At 45.3% G+C, this 16,416-nt stretch overlaps 1 protein-coding gene across 2 annotated transcripts in view; it reads right to left on the bottom strand.

The window, feature by feature from the left end:
* Window positions 1–294: 294 nt before the first annotated feature.
* The window catches only part of Gmds (GDP-mannose 4,6-dehydratase), a 631,788-nt gene continuing 615,666 nt past the window's right edge, over window positions 295–16,416 (bottom strand). For both annotated transcript variants that reach the window (XM_074082996.1, XM_020165951.2), the window contains 2 exons: window positions 961–1,029; window positions 295–701 (listed from right to left, as the gene is read on the bottom strand). In XM_074082996.1, coding sequence (XP_073939097.1) covers window positions 962–1,029 — 68 coding nt within the window. In that variant the 3' untranslated portion in view covers window positions 295–701; window position 961. The remainder of the gene's footprint in view (window positions 702–960; window positions 1,030–16,416) is intronic.

Raw genomic sequence — 16,416 nt, 5'->3', positions numbered from 1 at the left:
TCTGACACATGGGAGCTCAGTGGTTCTAGTTACTGTCAGGAAAGACTAGAGGGTGTGTGAAACTTCAGTTCCATATTGTCCACACCAGAAGGGAGAGAAACGGCCCAGGCTCAGACTTAGCGGGACTATCCCACTCTCTTTTCAGAGGCCTGGGGTCTTCCCAGCAGGAGCTTTCTCCAAAGGGAGCAAGGCCTGAAGAAAGCTATTTCATCAAGGCATGGACTTTGACACTTTTGTTTTGAGGCTCATAAAGCTGCTTTTATAACTTGAGAAAACATCAACAGTAATGCTCTGTTAATGCTAGCTCATAGAAAGATCATTTTTAATAAGAAAAAACAATTTGAAGGCCCCAAAATTTAAGTTGTCTACTGACACAATTTCAAGTAAAATGATTAAGTGATTAAAACATCTTGATTTCACAAAATCATTCAGCGGAGGCTTCGACAAAAGCAAAGCAGCTCGGAATCCGGAGTGCCACGTCCCAGCTGCTACAAACCTCGGCGGCCGACACCGCTGAGGGGACAGTGCAGCAGAGGAAAGGACTGCGGGTACGCTGCCGGATTTCTCTCCTTCCCTAGATCCCCGCAGTGCGCATCTGCGCCGAGGGCTGCCCGTGGGACAACAGGCCGCGGCCGTGCTCAGGCATTGGGGTTGGTCCTCATGAGCTCCACGTCGGCGTGCACCATCTCCCTCACCAGCTCCTGCGACCCGAGACACAGGGTGGGCCATGAGGGAGGAGCATCTGCCACTCTCCCCTGGTGACAACCCTCTTTCGAGCTGCCGAGAGGCCTCCCGCACCCCGCCAGCCACATCCACCCAGCATCTCTCTTCTCTCAGCACCGGTCCTTGGGCACCCAGGCGCCGGGCAGCTTGGGCCCGCAGCGTGGGCCGCCCCGCCCCCTCCCGCCAGGCCGCCTGGCCGCGAGTGGCCGTGCGGGTCCCGGCGTGTGAGACACTTACGTCAAAAGCGACCCGGGGCTTCCAGTTCAGCTTCTGTCTCGCTTTGGTGCAGTCTCCTTGCAGAAAGTCCTGCGGGAAGGAGGGAGGGGCGGGTGAAGCGTGGGCAGGTTCCCCTTTTTCCTGTCTGTGTCCCCGCCGGGCACGTTCAATCACGGTAAATTGTGACTAGATCGCCGTTAAGGGTGCGCTGTACAAACCAGCGAGGGCCATGACAACGATCTGTCCCCAGTCCATCCCCCAGCCACATTCCGCCATCCATCCGCCTTTCACTTCGCGTCCCAACGACTCTTAATGGCTTTTTTAAACATTAAGTTGTCAGGGACTGTGCTGCGAGAACTGTTTCGAATTACTGTACTTAGGCAGGAGAAGTGAGTAAATCTTCCCGCGTCCCGTCCCCGCCCCGCGCCCAGGGACATGTTGGGCTCCCGCTGCAGGGCGGGCACGCACTGGGCACCCGACTTCCAATGTCCTCCTACCCAAAGGCACAAGCCAAGCGGGGGGCGGGACTCCAGTGTGGAGGCGCGGGGTCCTGGGACCTGGGACTAAGCTCTAGGCCCGGGGCGGGGTGCAGCCGCGCGCAGTTCTTCCCGGGCGGCGGCTGCGCGAGCTTTTCTGACCACAGTGAAGACAGTTCACATTGCCTGCGGCACACCCACACGCTTATAAACCGAAACTGAAGTTTTCCGCAGCAATGTTTACCCTTCCATCCAGCCGCACCGTGCAAGTCCATTCCATCCTGCTCTCTATTACTTAGAAAATGCTGGTCTCTGGCCAGTCGCTTCACTTCACGACCCACACGACTTGAAACCAGCAGTTTGCCATCACTGCACTTCGCAGCCCTACAGCTTCATCGGCTGCAGACCCTTCTTGGAGCACCTTTCACCTCCTGATCCTCCCAAAACAGCTCCGTGGAGGGAGGGCCGAGTTAAAGTTCATGGGAACCCCTAACTCCATACAAGAGGCTGAGGCTGCCCGTGTGGTGTGCTTGATACTTGAGTTTCTAACGCGAGCGACAGGGCTTTATCAAAATACGAAAAGGAGGCCAGAGGCTCTGGATCTGCCTGCTCAGCTCTGCTCTTACACCAGGGTTTCAAAAGGAGCGTTCTAGGGAAACAAGGGAAGTTCATTTCCACCCATTTAAGAGACTTCCTTGGAAGGAAGGCTCCTAAAAGAAAACAGGTAGAGAAGAAATACATCCTATGTCTTAGATCTCACTCAGTGGTTTCTTTATTACACGTCTCAGAAGACTGAATTAGATGAAGGCAGTGATGAGAATTTGAAGATGGGTTGCAAGAGGGGAGAAAGTTAAGGAGGGAGGGAAGGGAGAAAAGGAGAAAAGAAGAAAAAGACTGAACTACATCATTTTAGAAGGGAGATAAACATTTTAGCTTTTCCATATTCATGTATTCATCAAATGGTACATAAAGTGTAAATCCTCAAAATAAACTGGAGAATGTGAATGTAGTATAAAAAGAGGTGATCTTCTAAAGTGGTAATTACGCCATTTAGATACTCTTAGCAACACACACTATTAAAGAACAACCTAAAACAATTACATCAAGTGAAAGTAACAGATAAGTGAGGCCTCTTCTGCTCATTTGCTTCAGATTCCCCTGAACATAGCAGGCAAGGGCACTTTGATCTAGATTCATGACGGGAAGGTGGAGTACCTGCTTGCCCATTTGGTGCTGACCTTGGCCTCTCAGCCTTCCCCAGCAGAGGCTGCCAGGACTCCACTTTTGCATGTCTGCCCTTCTGCTTTAGCAGAAGACATTCTGCTAGAAACCGTGCTCTAGCGGAGGACATTCAGTGGCTCTCATTCTCAATCATCCATCATTGCTTTTTAGACTTGAATAAATCAAAGTTCCAAAGCTTTGCCTTTCACAATGCAACAAAGTAGCCATTTCCTCCCCAGAGTAAAGCAAGTTATTTCTGATGGCCTAAAAGTCCATTACAGGTTCCTCAGGAAAGGTAGGATACAAAAATTAGCAGTTAGCAATTTAACACAGTGCTATAGGGAGCTGTCAATGTAAGTGGAAAATCAAACCAAGTAATTTATTTCTCTTTTCTTTCCCTAAATAAACTTGTATATACTTAGGCAATGCTTCTCTTTAAGAGTCACACAAAGATACTCATTCTTTTTCCCCAGAGGAAGCTGTGCAATGTGGAGTCATGAAGCAACCCAGCCCGTCCCTTCCCTCCCTCAATCCTATAGCAGCTACATAGCTGAGAGAAACATGGTTATTGTTTAATCACATAACACCAGCTGTAAATCAACCAGCACTGCATAAGATGCAATTCTTGGTTGTGAACTTATAGTTAGCTAACCCCTAAAACCCAGTTTGGCTTCAAATGATCTCAGTAGGTTTGGGAAAGGGAGCTTTGTATTGTAATTATGTTTCCTGTATTTTTCTACAAGTAGCTCATAATATAAAAACAGCCAGGGAACTACAATTAAGGAAAAAGAAAAATGGTTTTCAAAAGCTTAGAAACAGACATTGCTACCATATGCTGTAAAAGTATTTCATTGAAACCAGAGACGGGCCCAGTTAAACTTCCCAATTTAGTTTTGAGCCCAGTTCTTACACTGCAGTCTAGCAGCTTCCTTTAACCTTCTGCCAAGGCTCTGTCTCCCTGAAATTTAATTAGACCAAGAGACCTTGGGAAGGAAGAGGAAGAGGTCCCATCAGAACAAAATAGTGGCTTTCCATGCCAGCTGCCACTGAGCTGACATCTGGACCAATCAATATACTGCTACCTAGTTGACCTTTTTTTTGGTGTGTGTATGCATGTGCTCAGGATGGAATCCAGGGCCTTGCACATGCTAGGCAACTGCTCTACCACTGAGCTATACACTAGTCTTCTACCCATCAACTTGTAGGGAAAGATTAAGGTCAGTTCAGCTTGTTTTGTATATAACTGTTCCTGAAGACTTTTTTTTTTTAAACTGTGGATCTATCATGTATAGAAAAGATATAGTCAATGGTTCATTCAGCAAAGTTATAGGCACAGACACACTGAAGGGGTGGTGTGGGGAAGGCCTGTGTGGGAGACGGATGCAGCTCTGGATGGGAGGACAGGTATGGAAATGCTTCTTTGAGCATGGCTTCCTCAGGCCTGTGAGAAATCAGGTTGTGGAAGCTGGGCTTGTGAAAGTCAAGAATGGCTGTACTCACACACAGGATTTTGTGGAGCAAGGCCAAGGGTGGGAGTGTAAGGCTCTTTTTTTATATTTAATTCTTTTAAAAACTTCTGAACCTCTACAGATCCCTTCCACTAGGGCACAGCCAGCTCCTAAGGATAAGCAAAAGGATGAGTTTATGTATTTTGTTCTTTTTGAACAGTTCATTCCTTCTTTATTTGTAGGCTTAAAGCCATCATATGACAATGGGGCAAAAGCTGAGCTAAAGAGAGGGTTTTATGTATAGTTTCTAGAAAGGACCCTGTACAATGGGTGGTCTGGAGCTTTTCTGGAAAAAAAGAGACAATAAAGCTCAGAAAAATGTAAAGCATTTCTATGTGAATATGACATTTCCTGAACTCTGGCTTCTGGTGTCTTCACTGTTTCATTGCTGTTCCTTAGGTGAACTATACGGTTTCAGTATGTCATTTATTGTTGTCAAATTCAATTAGGTTTAACTGGGCATTTTACAGCAGTGAAATAGCACGAGAAAAGGGAGAAAATGTCTCTGTGCAGACACCCATTCCTTTTTCCTCAGACTCCCTGACTACTGCTTATTCATTTGACCTTAGCAGTTGTCCTCCAGCTACAGCATCCGGGCATAAGCTTCAGAGGCTCAGCACCCTCAGCTGGAGCTGCAAACAGCAGCCTGGCAGAGGGCATATTTTGCTGCAGCAATTTTTCAGGCTTTCCTGGCTCATGTTCCTGTTGTAGTGAGCTGATAAAGTGCCAGACCAAATCCTGGAAAAGTCATTAAGCCAGTTCCTGAGCCCACAGTGGTTAACGGAAAACCCAGAGAAGGAGCGCCCACACCATGCCATTATCTTCTCCCTAACTATAGGTCCTTTCCTCAAATCTCTTGGCTCCCTTTTCATCTCTGTCAAGATAACAACACACCTTTAAATTACACTGGTTACTTCTTTTTCCTTCCCCAATCTTATTTTGATTGTTCTTCAACACATTAAATCCCTTTCGTACCTTCTCACCCCCTTTCCCTACAATCATGGTAGGAAATGCTATTAAGTAGACTGTGTCACATAGGATAACTCCAGGTTCACAGTATCATTTCTTTTTCTTTTTTCATTGAGCTTGCTTTGGGATTTTTTAGTATTTAGTTTGAACCAGGTTTCCTCAACAGGTCTGTGAGTAATGTTTGCGAAGAATGTCTGTTGAGGCAGAGAGACATTTTAAGAGTGTAAGATCTCTTGGCAGGATACTGTTAAGTGTCTAATGTACACATTGAAAGAAACTGACTTGGAGTGCTATAAATAAGGAGAAGGTGTATAGACAGGGGATGTTAGTTACAAAGGAAAACCAAGACTGATCGAAACCCTGATTAAGAATCTTTAGGAATTTAAGACATGGAGCTGTGAGTGGTGCAAAAATATTTTTTTCCTCCTTTTTTTTTAGAGAGGCAAATTTGAGGGATAACTCAGGTTCCAAGGGAATAAAAGAATGGCAGTGAATTAAGTCCTTGATCTAACTTTATACTAATGCAGAGTAAGTAGGAAAGCTTTGCTTTTGGGGTAATGCTTCTCTTGGGAAACACTGAACTGCTAAAAACAAAGCAAAGCAAAACAAAACAAAACAAAACAACAAAATCTCAGGAAAAGCTTTGAAGTTATGCTGCATTATCCCAGTCAGGATTCAAGACAGGCCTAGAGCAAGACTGAGGAAAAGCCAAAAGTGAAGTCTGAAAGTTGCCCCAGGAAGTTTGCAATATGCTACCTGTCTCCCAGTATGCAGTTTCAGCTTATACATGCTCATGAATTTTCCCTCAGCTAAATCCTTTCCAAGGAGGGAGAGAATTTCAGAATACTAAGAAATTTAACAGAGGCTGCCGGTGTGAAGAACGATAACGACATCTCCCCTCTCTCTTCCCCTTTACTGCTGTAGATCAGCACAAATTGAAGTGGAAGCCAGGCCTCTCCTTTAATGACAAGGGGTGATAAGAGACAAGAAGAAAACAGCAGGCTTTTTCGTCTGCTCAGGAAGTGGGGCTCAGCGGGCCTGTCCATCAGCAGGGGCTGACAGAGTGCCTCAAACAATGCTCAGGCAGCCTCAGGGAAATTGAGTCAGTCAGCACCGAGTGCACCACAATGGAGACAGAGTGCAGTGAGCAGGCTTTGCACAGTGGTCCCTCTTAGCCACTGCACAGAGGCTGCAGTATGGCCATTGGCTCACGGCAGCCCCTAAAAAAGTGCTTTGAATTAAAACTACTACCAGGCATTCTCACCCTCACTTCTGTCCCCTCCACTGGTGGCCGCACAAGAGCCCATTAGTCATGAGTCCGACTTGCCACTTATCTTCCTGGATGGTGCCTTGGGGGATCTTTAGAATCCTGTGACCCCCTCACTAATCCCATTTCTCTAGGGAGACCACTTGTTCTTGGTTGAATTTGTCATTTGGGCTCAGCAGCTATTAGGAGCTACTAAACAAAGGGAAAGAAACACATTCATCCTCATGTATGGCCCAGATATGGAAGAGAGTCAAGTTCATGCAGTGTGGTGCTCTCTTGGAGAGTGGATGAGGATATTCCCTTCCTTCTGTGTCTTCCTGTCATTGTGGCATAGGCATAATAAAAAATTAAAATGCATTCACTTCATAAAGGGAGAGCTTAATGGCATTTATAGTGCAGCCTACAAATAGATGCATCTTTTTCATTTATATTTTAAAAATACAGTTAGCTTAAAAGCAAAGTGTGGTTAGGCAAAAAGGGCTCTGTAGGCTACACAGGCAACATAATTCCAACAGCCTCTGAATCCATGGGTTTTACATACAAGGATTCAAACAGCTATGGATCAAAAGTACTGGGAAAAACTGCATCTGTACTGAACATGCACAGACTTTCTTCTTGCCATTATTTCCTATGCTATTGCTTAGGTTCCAAGGGAATAAAAGAATGTCAGTGATTAGGTCCCTAGGAAAACAACCATTGACATACCATTTATGTTGTATCCAGTATTTGACATCACCTAGAGATGACTTTACATATACATGAGTATTTGTGTAAGTTCTGTGTGAATACTGTACCATTTTATGTAAGGGTTTAAGCATCTGTGGATTCTGGTATCTAAGGAAGGATGTCCTGGCACCAGTCCTCTGAGGATACCAAGGGGTGATTGTATTTGGGGGAATACAGGATTTAGCTTATTTCCTCTGAGAGTTTAAAAACATTCTAGAGAAAGTCCTTTTTGACCAACTTGTTTGGAATATGGGCAGAAGTCCAATCTTCTCTGTGGAATGGAGCACATGTACCTTGCCATTTGGGCCAATCAAGTTGCAGCTTCTCCCCTAGATAGCAGCCTTGAGGACTCCCTCAGTTTCCACTCACCCACCACCCACTGGCTGCCCAGTCCTTGACTGGGACAGAGAGCAGGAACCACCCCAAGAACACTGTATCTGCCATGTTATAGTCCTATGGACCAGGCATGGCCCATTCAGCCAGGCACTGCTCTGAGCTGGCTGAGCAGAGGAAAGCATTACTCAGAAGCTGTGTCTAGTAGCTTTTGGAGAGCTGCCTACCTATGGGTATGTGTCTAACAGGTTGCTTTAAAGACAATAAGCCTGTGAGACTTTGGGGAAGTGACCCTGCATCATACATATTTATGAGGTGCTATGTCTCTGTGTCTGTTTTGCTCTATAACTGCAAACATGGAAAGAACTCTTTTGGCTAAGTTTCTTGATCTCTGATGTGTACAGTAGCATCAGCCAGGGGAAAGCTGCTTGAATTATTGTGTCTGGAGTCCCTTTGGTCCTGACTTCTTCACTGATGCTCATTCTGAGCAGCTGATGGGGGTGGTGGCTGACTCACTCTTGTAATGCAGGGGCCACTTAATGACAGTGAGATAAGATTGTCAGTGACCTCAGCATTCCAGGCTTCAAAGTCAGCACCATCTTCCTTGGAAATTACTGGTTACTGTTAATAAGTGGATCTGGGGTGTGAAGATTTGTCCATGCTGGTAGGAGGTGGCACAAACCCTGAGGAAAAAGATTAAGCACCTTTAAGTGAACTGATTATGGACTGTTGTGACATAATTGGCAAGTGACTCTGGACACAAGACACAGGCTGCTTTTCTTTTGCCACTTAGTACTTTCTGCCCTCAAAGCACTTTACGGACTTCAGCTAATTAAACCTGAAGACAATCATGCTCACAATGCAACTCAGGAGATCTCGGATCTGTTTCAGGTGCCTCTTTCCTAGAGATGAAAGTCTGTACAATGTATCTTGGAGCTAAAAGCCAAACTCTGTCATTTTGTTTATCTTTAGCCAGCACCTTCCCATCCGGGAAGGTGGCTTATGCCACAGGGCATCCCGAATTGCACAAGACAAAAGTAATTTTCCTTAAGCTTATTTCCTTCTCCTTTGTTAGGAAATTTACCCCATCTCTTAGAAAATCCCCTCTACCAAAGAGCATCATAAATAATACAAACACTGCTACAATACAGGTGGGATCTTTTTCCTTTGGGGGTTTTCTCAACTTATATAGTATATTAAGGTCCTCTAATTCCCTCCTTTTAATAATTCATCCATGCATTCCTCTCTCCCTTCCTTTCTCCAAACCAAAAAGAAATGACACAACAGGTTTTTCAAATGCATGCCCTTATGCTCCCACATTCACTCTCAGAAACTTCTTGAGAAGCTCTAGGACTAACCAGGTATCTGACCACAATCAAATTCTTCCTTTTGGCTGCTTTTTCTGGGGACCTTTTGAGGAAAAATTAAAACACTACTCTGACATTTGCTAATGTTTTTTGAGAGGCAAAGAGAAAAGAGGATCATTAGGATGAATCCTTAGGCTTCCCATAATTTTGTTTCCTAGTCTGCTGGCTTTTATGATCATGGCTACTAGAGAGCTTTAACGGGATGTGGGGCATCTGTATGAATTACCTGGCATTCTTTCTTTCAAATCTTCATGAGCAGAACAGAGTCCTGTTCCCGAATGCATCTGCAGAGATATTTTAAGCCTGATACCTCAATTAATGTCACAAAGCCATCTAGTGGCTGGGTTTTGGACTAGAAGGCAGGATTTCTGATGTGATATTCAAAGGACAAAGCTCTCTGTGGAAAACAGTGTAAGTATTCCACTTTATGCTACCTTAATATGAGTAGCCAAGAGGTATGTAAATAATAATACTGTTAGCATATGGTGATACAGACACAGCCTAATGCTAGATGAAGAAGGCTGTACTCATCTGTGGTGATGGAGACAGGACCAGTGATTGCAGGGAGAGTGCTGAGTAGGAAGATGCAGGGGAGGACTGGGGTAGATGGAGTGTTCTTCATGTGGATGTGAGTATAAGTTGCAGGACTGTGTCATTTGTTAGAACTCATCAAACAGCACAGTTAACACTTGTGCATTTCACTCTTTGTAAATTATATCTAAATAGAAATATTCTTAGACATTACCAACATCACAGAGACATCACTGGAGAGACCTGGATTCACATCATGGCTCAGCTACTTAGATGCTTCTTAACACCTCTAAGCCTGGGTTTGTGTCTTAAAGGTCCACTCATCTACAGAGAAAGAACTGCTTTACTCTTCTGGTTCCAAGAGTAGAGAATCTGCGTTCTGTTCGGTCCCTAGAGGGTGTAAGCACTGGAGGCAAATGTTCTTACGGAGGTTTCCAGGGATGGCTATAGATGCTGTGCTAAAGCTGAGGGTCAAGGATAGGAGAAGAGGCTACCTAAGAGACCCCAACCACACATTCTGTGAGAGACATGGCAGAGCAGAGGCATGGTGGGGAAACTGGATCCTGGAGGAAGATCAGAGTACTGGGGATGGGCTGGCTGTGGGGGTGAGAGAAAGAGGATTCAGAGATCTCCTAGGATTCTGAATGAGAACCTTTTTCCCCCTCTCTCAAATGCATTGTAGAAATTTATAATGCTACCAGATATTTTACCATGACCTCACTGTTGTTATGTATTATCTGCTTTTTGAAGAAACATCATATTTCCGATACTGTAAAACATGGACTCTTTCAAAAGATCATTTTTGTAACATTACTGAAGATCTGTCCTCTCCTTCTATGGAGCACACCTTTTCCTTGTGAATTTTAATTTGATACCAACATCCCTAAGCTGGGGAAGTCGGCTTGTCCCAAAAAAGCAGGTCTGTTTCTACATGTTCTGGCTGTGTTCCTGTGAAAGGAAGGTCACTGGTGATGGCTCACCTTCTTCCATGACTCGTGCCCATGGACAAACAAGGAAGGGGTTAAGTCAAGCTGTGTCCACTGCGACCTACCAACACGTCCCACTTTTATCCTCCCCTTGCGGCAGGAGGAAGTCCGAGAGGTGGCCTTTCACATGACATCATAAAAGCCTGATTTATCACCAGCCACCAAACATCTAGAAAATCATAACATCCTTTCAGGAAAATGCAGTGGAAAATAATCAGCCTGACTTTGATGAAAGCTTTGGTGGGGACTCCAAGTGTGACTCCCTGCACAGTCACCCTTGGCAGGTGCTTTGTTTGGCCTCAGCACTGTCCTCCCTGGCCAGGCTAAGGGTCTGATCTACACAGTGTCCTGTGATGGAACACGGTTTCCTGCCCACAGACAAAAGGAGTCAGGATCCTACTCTGCCAGCTTGACTAGAGCAGCACATCAGTGTATGTCAACATGCTTTGGAAACTATAACTCTATCCAGATGTAAGAAATTATTGGTTGTAGGATTAGAAAAATTATGTAGCCATCCTAGAGGAGACAGGCCAAACACCTCCTATGATCTCTGCTTTGAACTAGGCTTGTCTTCATTGATTTTATTATTTATTTGGAGATGCTGGAGATGATCCCCATGTCCTCTCACACGGTATGCAAGTGCTGTACCACCAGACTGTACCCCTAACCCTAGGACCGTCTTTTAGTTAGACCCTATCCTCACCAAGAGCTTTTCCTATGCAGCATTTCCAGAGCAATACATCACTGCAGCACTGGCCTAGTAACAAAGGTGGCTGAGAAATGACAGAGCAGAGATACCCCAAAATGTCAGAGAAAATAAAGCGATGAATTCCTTATGCCACAAGATATCCACCCCATGGATGTCTGTATCTCCTCATGTTTGTTTTCCTCAGTAAGTTGGTAAAGCCATCAAGCAGGAGCCTCTTGTGAGGTACATGATGTGCTTTGCAAATAAACTCTGGAAAGAGCCTGGCAAGGTTCTAGAATTCTGGCTGTATTAATTCTACAGAAGCCTGTTGGACAAGAAAGAAAGCCTATCTTTGCAAAGTAAATTCATTTCTGAAGGTCTTGGAATTCTTGAGTTTTGAGGAAGATGTTGCAAAGGGTTAGCTAGGGCTGAAAAAGGGCTGGTGTGGGTTTGTAGGATGGCAGAAATGAACACTTGGGCCCAAAATTATTTTCACTTCATTTTGCCATTAAACCAGACAGTGTGCAGCCAAAGACTGTCCATAGGACCAAGGACTCAAGGGAGCAGACACAGCTCTCAGCACCTCTCTGTCCACTTGAAGATTCTTGAAAGGCTGGTGCTGGTGTGGTCCCCAGAGAGGGATGAGGGCCTCAGGGCTGGGGAGATCAGTCCTGGCTTGGCACACCATCAGCCCAGGAAAGGCGCCACCTACTACCACATAAGGCAGCTTTCACACACCATCCCTGCCTCCTTGTAAGTCTGATTTCTTAACTGCCTCATCAGGCTTCAGTAGGTTTGCCCATGCCTGTCTTCCCAAGTTCCATGCAGGGAATAAGAATGGCTCTGTAATGAGTCTTCTCTGAGTCTGCTCTCATGTCTGAGGACCCTGTACTGTTCTTTGGCTATCACCATTCATCATCCCATCAGTATGATTCCAGTTCTCCTCCAAGTTGGGCTCAGTGTGGCACTGAATTTGAGTAAAGCTAGGTGGCCAGAGCACCAGGTGACTTAGCACACAGTCTGGTGGCAGAAGGTGGTGACAGGTCTTTCTGGCCTGGCTTCCTTGCACCTTAGCCTAATAAAGGCTTTGTAGGCATCTGGCCTGAGCCCCACAGCTGGGCACATGCTTCCCAGCCTGCTCCACACAGACAGCACCAGGGTGCAGGCCTGATTTTGGTTTTGGAGTGTGGAACAAGGTCCTGAGGGAATTAGAGCTTCCTTGGACATTCTGGGCACTCTAACCTACCACATTCAGGCTCTGAGAGCTGACATTACTTTGTAGTATCTTAATTCCCTGTGTAAAGCATGTCACTAAAACACTTGTATAATAAGTAATGGCAAGAGGAGTGAGACAAATTCCCCACTGATGCAAATTTTTATCAAGTGGCCTGACCACTGGAGACTGCAGCTGGGACAGGGAACATCTACTTGGGCTTGTAAGTGAGGCTTCTTCTGCAGTGGGCCAGGGAGCATACCCCAAGTTTCAGGAAGGGTTCTTGCCTGGTCCAGTTATGGTGACATGGGGAACCCTCTAGAACCAGCAATAGCAATATCTAATAGGCCCCTCTTTTGCACTATGTACCAAACACCATTGTACAATGATATGGTTTAACCTGCTAACAATCAGTCTTATGTAGTAGGTAAGGAAAACCAGACTCATTGGGTAACTTGCTCATTGTTACTCCATGGTGGAGTCTGGGCTTGTCTGACTGTAAAGACTAGGTTACTAGCCTGTTAGTCTACACTGCCTTTCTTAGGAGTCTTTTCTATTTAGGTAAGTAGGCTGAGAGTTGAGAACAATCATAAGCAAACCATGAATTCACCCCCCAAGTCAAAGCTCTAGATGAGAATGAAATGTGTATCCTGGAAAAGAAGAACTTAAACACAAAGATAGGACCAGGTATATATACCTGTAACTCCAGCACTTGGAAGTGGAGGCAGGATTGTGAGTTTGAGGCCAACCTGGGCTATACAGTAAGACCCTGTCTCAAAAAAACAAGGACAGGATGTAGCTCAGTGGTATAGAGCTTGCCTAGCATGTATAAGACCCTGGGTTTGATTCCCAGCATGGCAAAAAAAAAAAAAAAAAAAAAAAAAAAAAAAAGAAAAAAACAAAGATAGAAGAAGGAAAGTATGATTTCACTCTACAGAGGCCCAGATACAATGGCTGAAGGCTAGACTACCTGTATTGATTAGAGTAGGGGAATATGCATTGCAGCCCAAGAGTGAGAAAACAGGGGGTACTACTAAGAGATAACAGCTAGAATAGGCACAAAGCTGTATACTATGGAAGAGTTTGATATAGCCTTGAATTTTAAGAGCAAAAATGATTCCATTGTTTTTCTCTACCTGAGATGTACAGTTTTATACAGAAAACCTTGGAGGAAGAGAATACATCTTCGACTTGGTTAATATGATTAATGTAACTTTCTCAAAATTAACTATTTATTCCTCAAGTACCATAAGGAATAGTCATAGTCCTAGATCTTGTATTTGTGAGTAAACAGTCCATGGTGCCATTTGCCCAAGGAGGGATTCTTTTCTATCTATGAGCTCCTGGTGCTATAAGACCATGACACTCCCAGTGGACTTCCTCCAGATTCTTCAAGGAATTGCTGCTTTCTAGGACCACAGGGAATAATAAAAACTGCCTGGCATGGGAACTCTGAAGTTTGGAAAACTTCCAAAGGGCTGTTGCTTGGAATCTGACCTTATCACAACACCCTTTTCTACGAAAAGACTTCAACTCACCGTCTGGCTCTTACTTTTGCTAACACCATGACTGCTCCTAACAAAAACACAAATAATCTTGAGGATGCAGAGCTTGTCTGCAGAGTGAAAGAGACCATACTATCAGGGTCTGCATACCTGGATATGAGTTGAATGAGTCTGGAGACTTTATCCAAATCTATCTAATTTTTCAGTATGGCTAGTAACAGTGAAGAAAGGAAAGACACCTCAAGCAATCACTGCCATAGTAATAGTAGTAATGATAGTAACAGTTATCACAAAATGATCTTCCAACCCATTTTTCTCATCAGGTCTTGGTACTCATCATTCATGCACAATAGCCTTAAACACCTGGTCACCAAGAAGCTCAAGGTCAATAATGGAAAAAAAACAAGAGGATGGTCATAGCTGACATGTAGCCATGCACAGGGTTAGTGACAGAGAGAAGGAAAACAGACTTGGAATGATTCTTGGTTGCAGGGACAGGGTTGAGACTTAAAGAAGAACATGAGGAGGAAGCAGAACGGACATTGGGGTGGGCTGTTATCGATGCCATGTTCAGCAGGCTACTGAAGCACTTGCAGAAATAAATAATGGGATGACCTGTCTAAAATTTTTCCCCTGGGAAAAGTGCCAGGATTAGGCTTTCCTCACCATGAGGACAGAAGAAAGGTGAAGGCCCACTGAGGTGAGAGGACTCAGAAAAACTGTCCCAGTTCCAAACTGGGATGTAAGGAATGAGCAGGAAACAGGAACACAAAGGGTAAGGGTAAGGCTGTCTAGATACAGGATTGGGAGTTCAAAGGCACAAAGGAGGTTGACAGCCCCTGAGGAACTGCAGGAGGGGATAAGGATGGCACAGGGTGGAGTAGAATTTGCCTTTCTTGCTGGATATGGATCCCCAGGTGCACAGAAGTCAGAACTAGCTCAGCATGAACTTTGGTGTTAGAGCTTTCTAAGCTGACACTTATTTTCTGGGTGATCTGAACCTTCATTTTATCAGTTATAAACCTGTTATATCATATCTACCAATGACAGAGGAGAGATAACACAAGTGGCTGATGTGAGCAGGTACTCCATAAAAAGCAGCTACTACCAGTGTCTATCTTTATAGCTCTATCAGGGTTGAGGGGATCAAGTTAGGTCCCTGGGATGGGCATTCAAGTCCTCCATATTACTGCAAGGTTGGTGCCTAAGCCCTTCAGTTCCAGCAATCTGCAGCCCTTTGCCTATGCAGATAATTCCCTGGAGTCTGGAACATTTTTCTTCTGATTCGTTTATTAAAACAGTATCCATGTAAAAGCACATGGGATTTTGGTGTCCAAGAGACTTAGGTTGAAATTTTTGATCCATCATTTATTGGAATGTGAATTCCTCATTTGTGCTACCGCCTCCAGCATGGCACAGATGTGATGTCCTATGTCCCATATGCTTGCCATAGCGTGAGACCTTACACCTACCTGTTCACTCGCTACTCCCATGCCTCATCTTTTCTCCCACCTTCTTCTCTGTTGCCCACCCCATGCAGGAAGTACAGGTCAGATAGGGCCAAATCTTCTAAGTGTCAGGGTAGAGTTAATACTTTTCTTAGGACCTGCAGGGTAGGCTGTCTCAGGGAATAGCCTCAGCCCTATTCCGGGGCTGCTGATCCAGTAGCCCACGTGACAAGGAGGTGGCCCATGCCCCACCACAGCAGTACTGTCACTCCACAAATTGGGTAATAGGGGTCAGGAACAGTGCCAAGGTGATGTGTAGCTGTGAGAGACCACTGGACAAGCACTCTTTGGGAAGGGAGCTGCTTTGACTGGGTCTTGGGGGGCTGATGGTCAGAAACGCTAAATTTCAAGGTGACTTTTGAGGCTGGGGTGGGGGAAGTTGTTCCTGGTGGCGGTGCCTTCAGGGTGTAGTGACTTTTGGCTTTATCAAGAAAGATATCTGGATAAATTTCTTTCTCTACGCTAGTCAGACCCTCTGTCTGCGGTGGTCTTAGGGGTCCCTGGGGGAGTGCTGGCGGTTGGACTGGACTAATTTGAGTTGGTCCTGGGATGTCACCCTATGTGTCAGGAGTTCCAAAGCCCAGAAGGCTTAAGAGAAACCACAGGGGTCACTGGTCATCTGTTTCTGTGTGCTTCAAGTTCTTGGGGGACACAAGTCAGGGAATGACATTTCTATGTCCCTTGGGGACACTTTATGTCACCGTCACCATATTAGCAAAGCAAAACAGAGGAAAATATGTTGTGCCAACTGATGATGTATAGAAAGTGCCATGGGGAAGCACTGCCCAGGTCATGGATGGAGCAAATCTTTCAAAAGAAAAGATTTATCTTCTGTCATAGGAGGGAAATAGGAAATACTTCTGGGAAGGTCATGGCACCAGGCAGCTCAGCAAGGGCCTGCCTAACCTGAGCTGTGGTAGAACTTGTAGGGCCACTTTGATCCTTATCGGCAGACTCAACCCCAGAACTGGGCAAGGACAAAGCTTCCGAGCAGGTGGACGTGGGACGCTCCTTAACGTCTGAAGCGGGTGAGCAAGGTTGAGCTCCCTGAGTCAGCAGCCAGGGGCTCGCAGCTCACTTCCCCTGAGTGATTTTCCTCCACCTCCACCTCCTCCTTTCCTTCTGTAGGACTGAATTAATTAATTTACATTGAGGCTTTTACTAATTGGTCATCCTTCT

Source organism: Castor canadensis, chromosome 8 (genome assembly GCF_047511655.1).
Source record: "Castor canadensis chromosome 8, mCasCan1.hap1v2, whole genome shotgun sequence".
Taxonomy (NCBI): domain Eukaryota; kingdom Metazoa; phylum Chordata; class Mammalia; order Rodentia; family Castoridae; genus Castor; species Castor canadensis.
The sequence above is the reverse complement of the archived record's forward strand: the minus strand, read 5'-3'. Positions and strand labels throughout refer to the sequence as shown.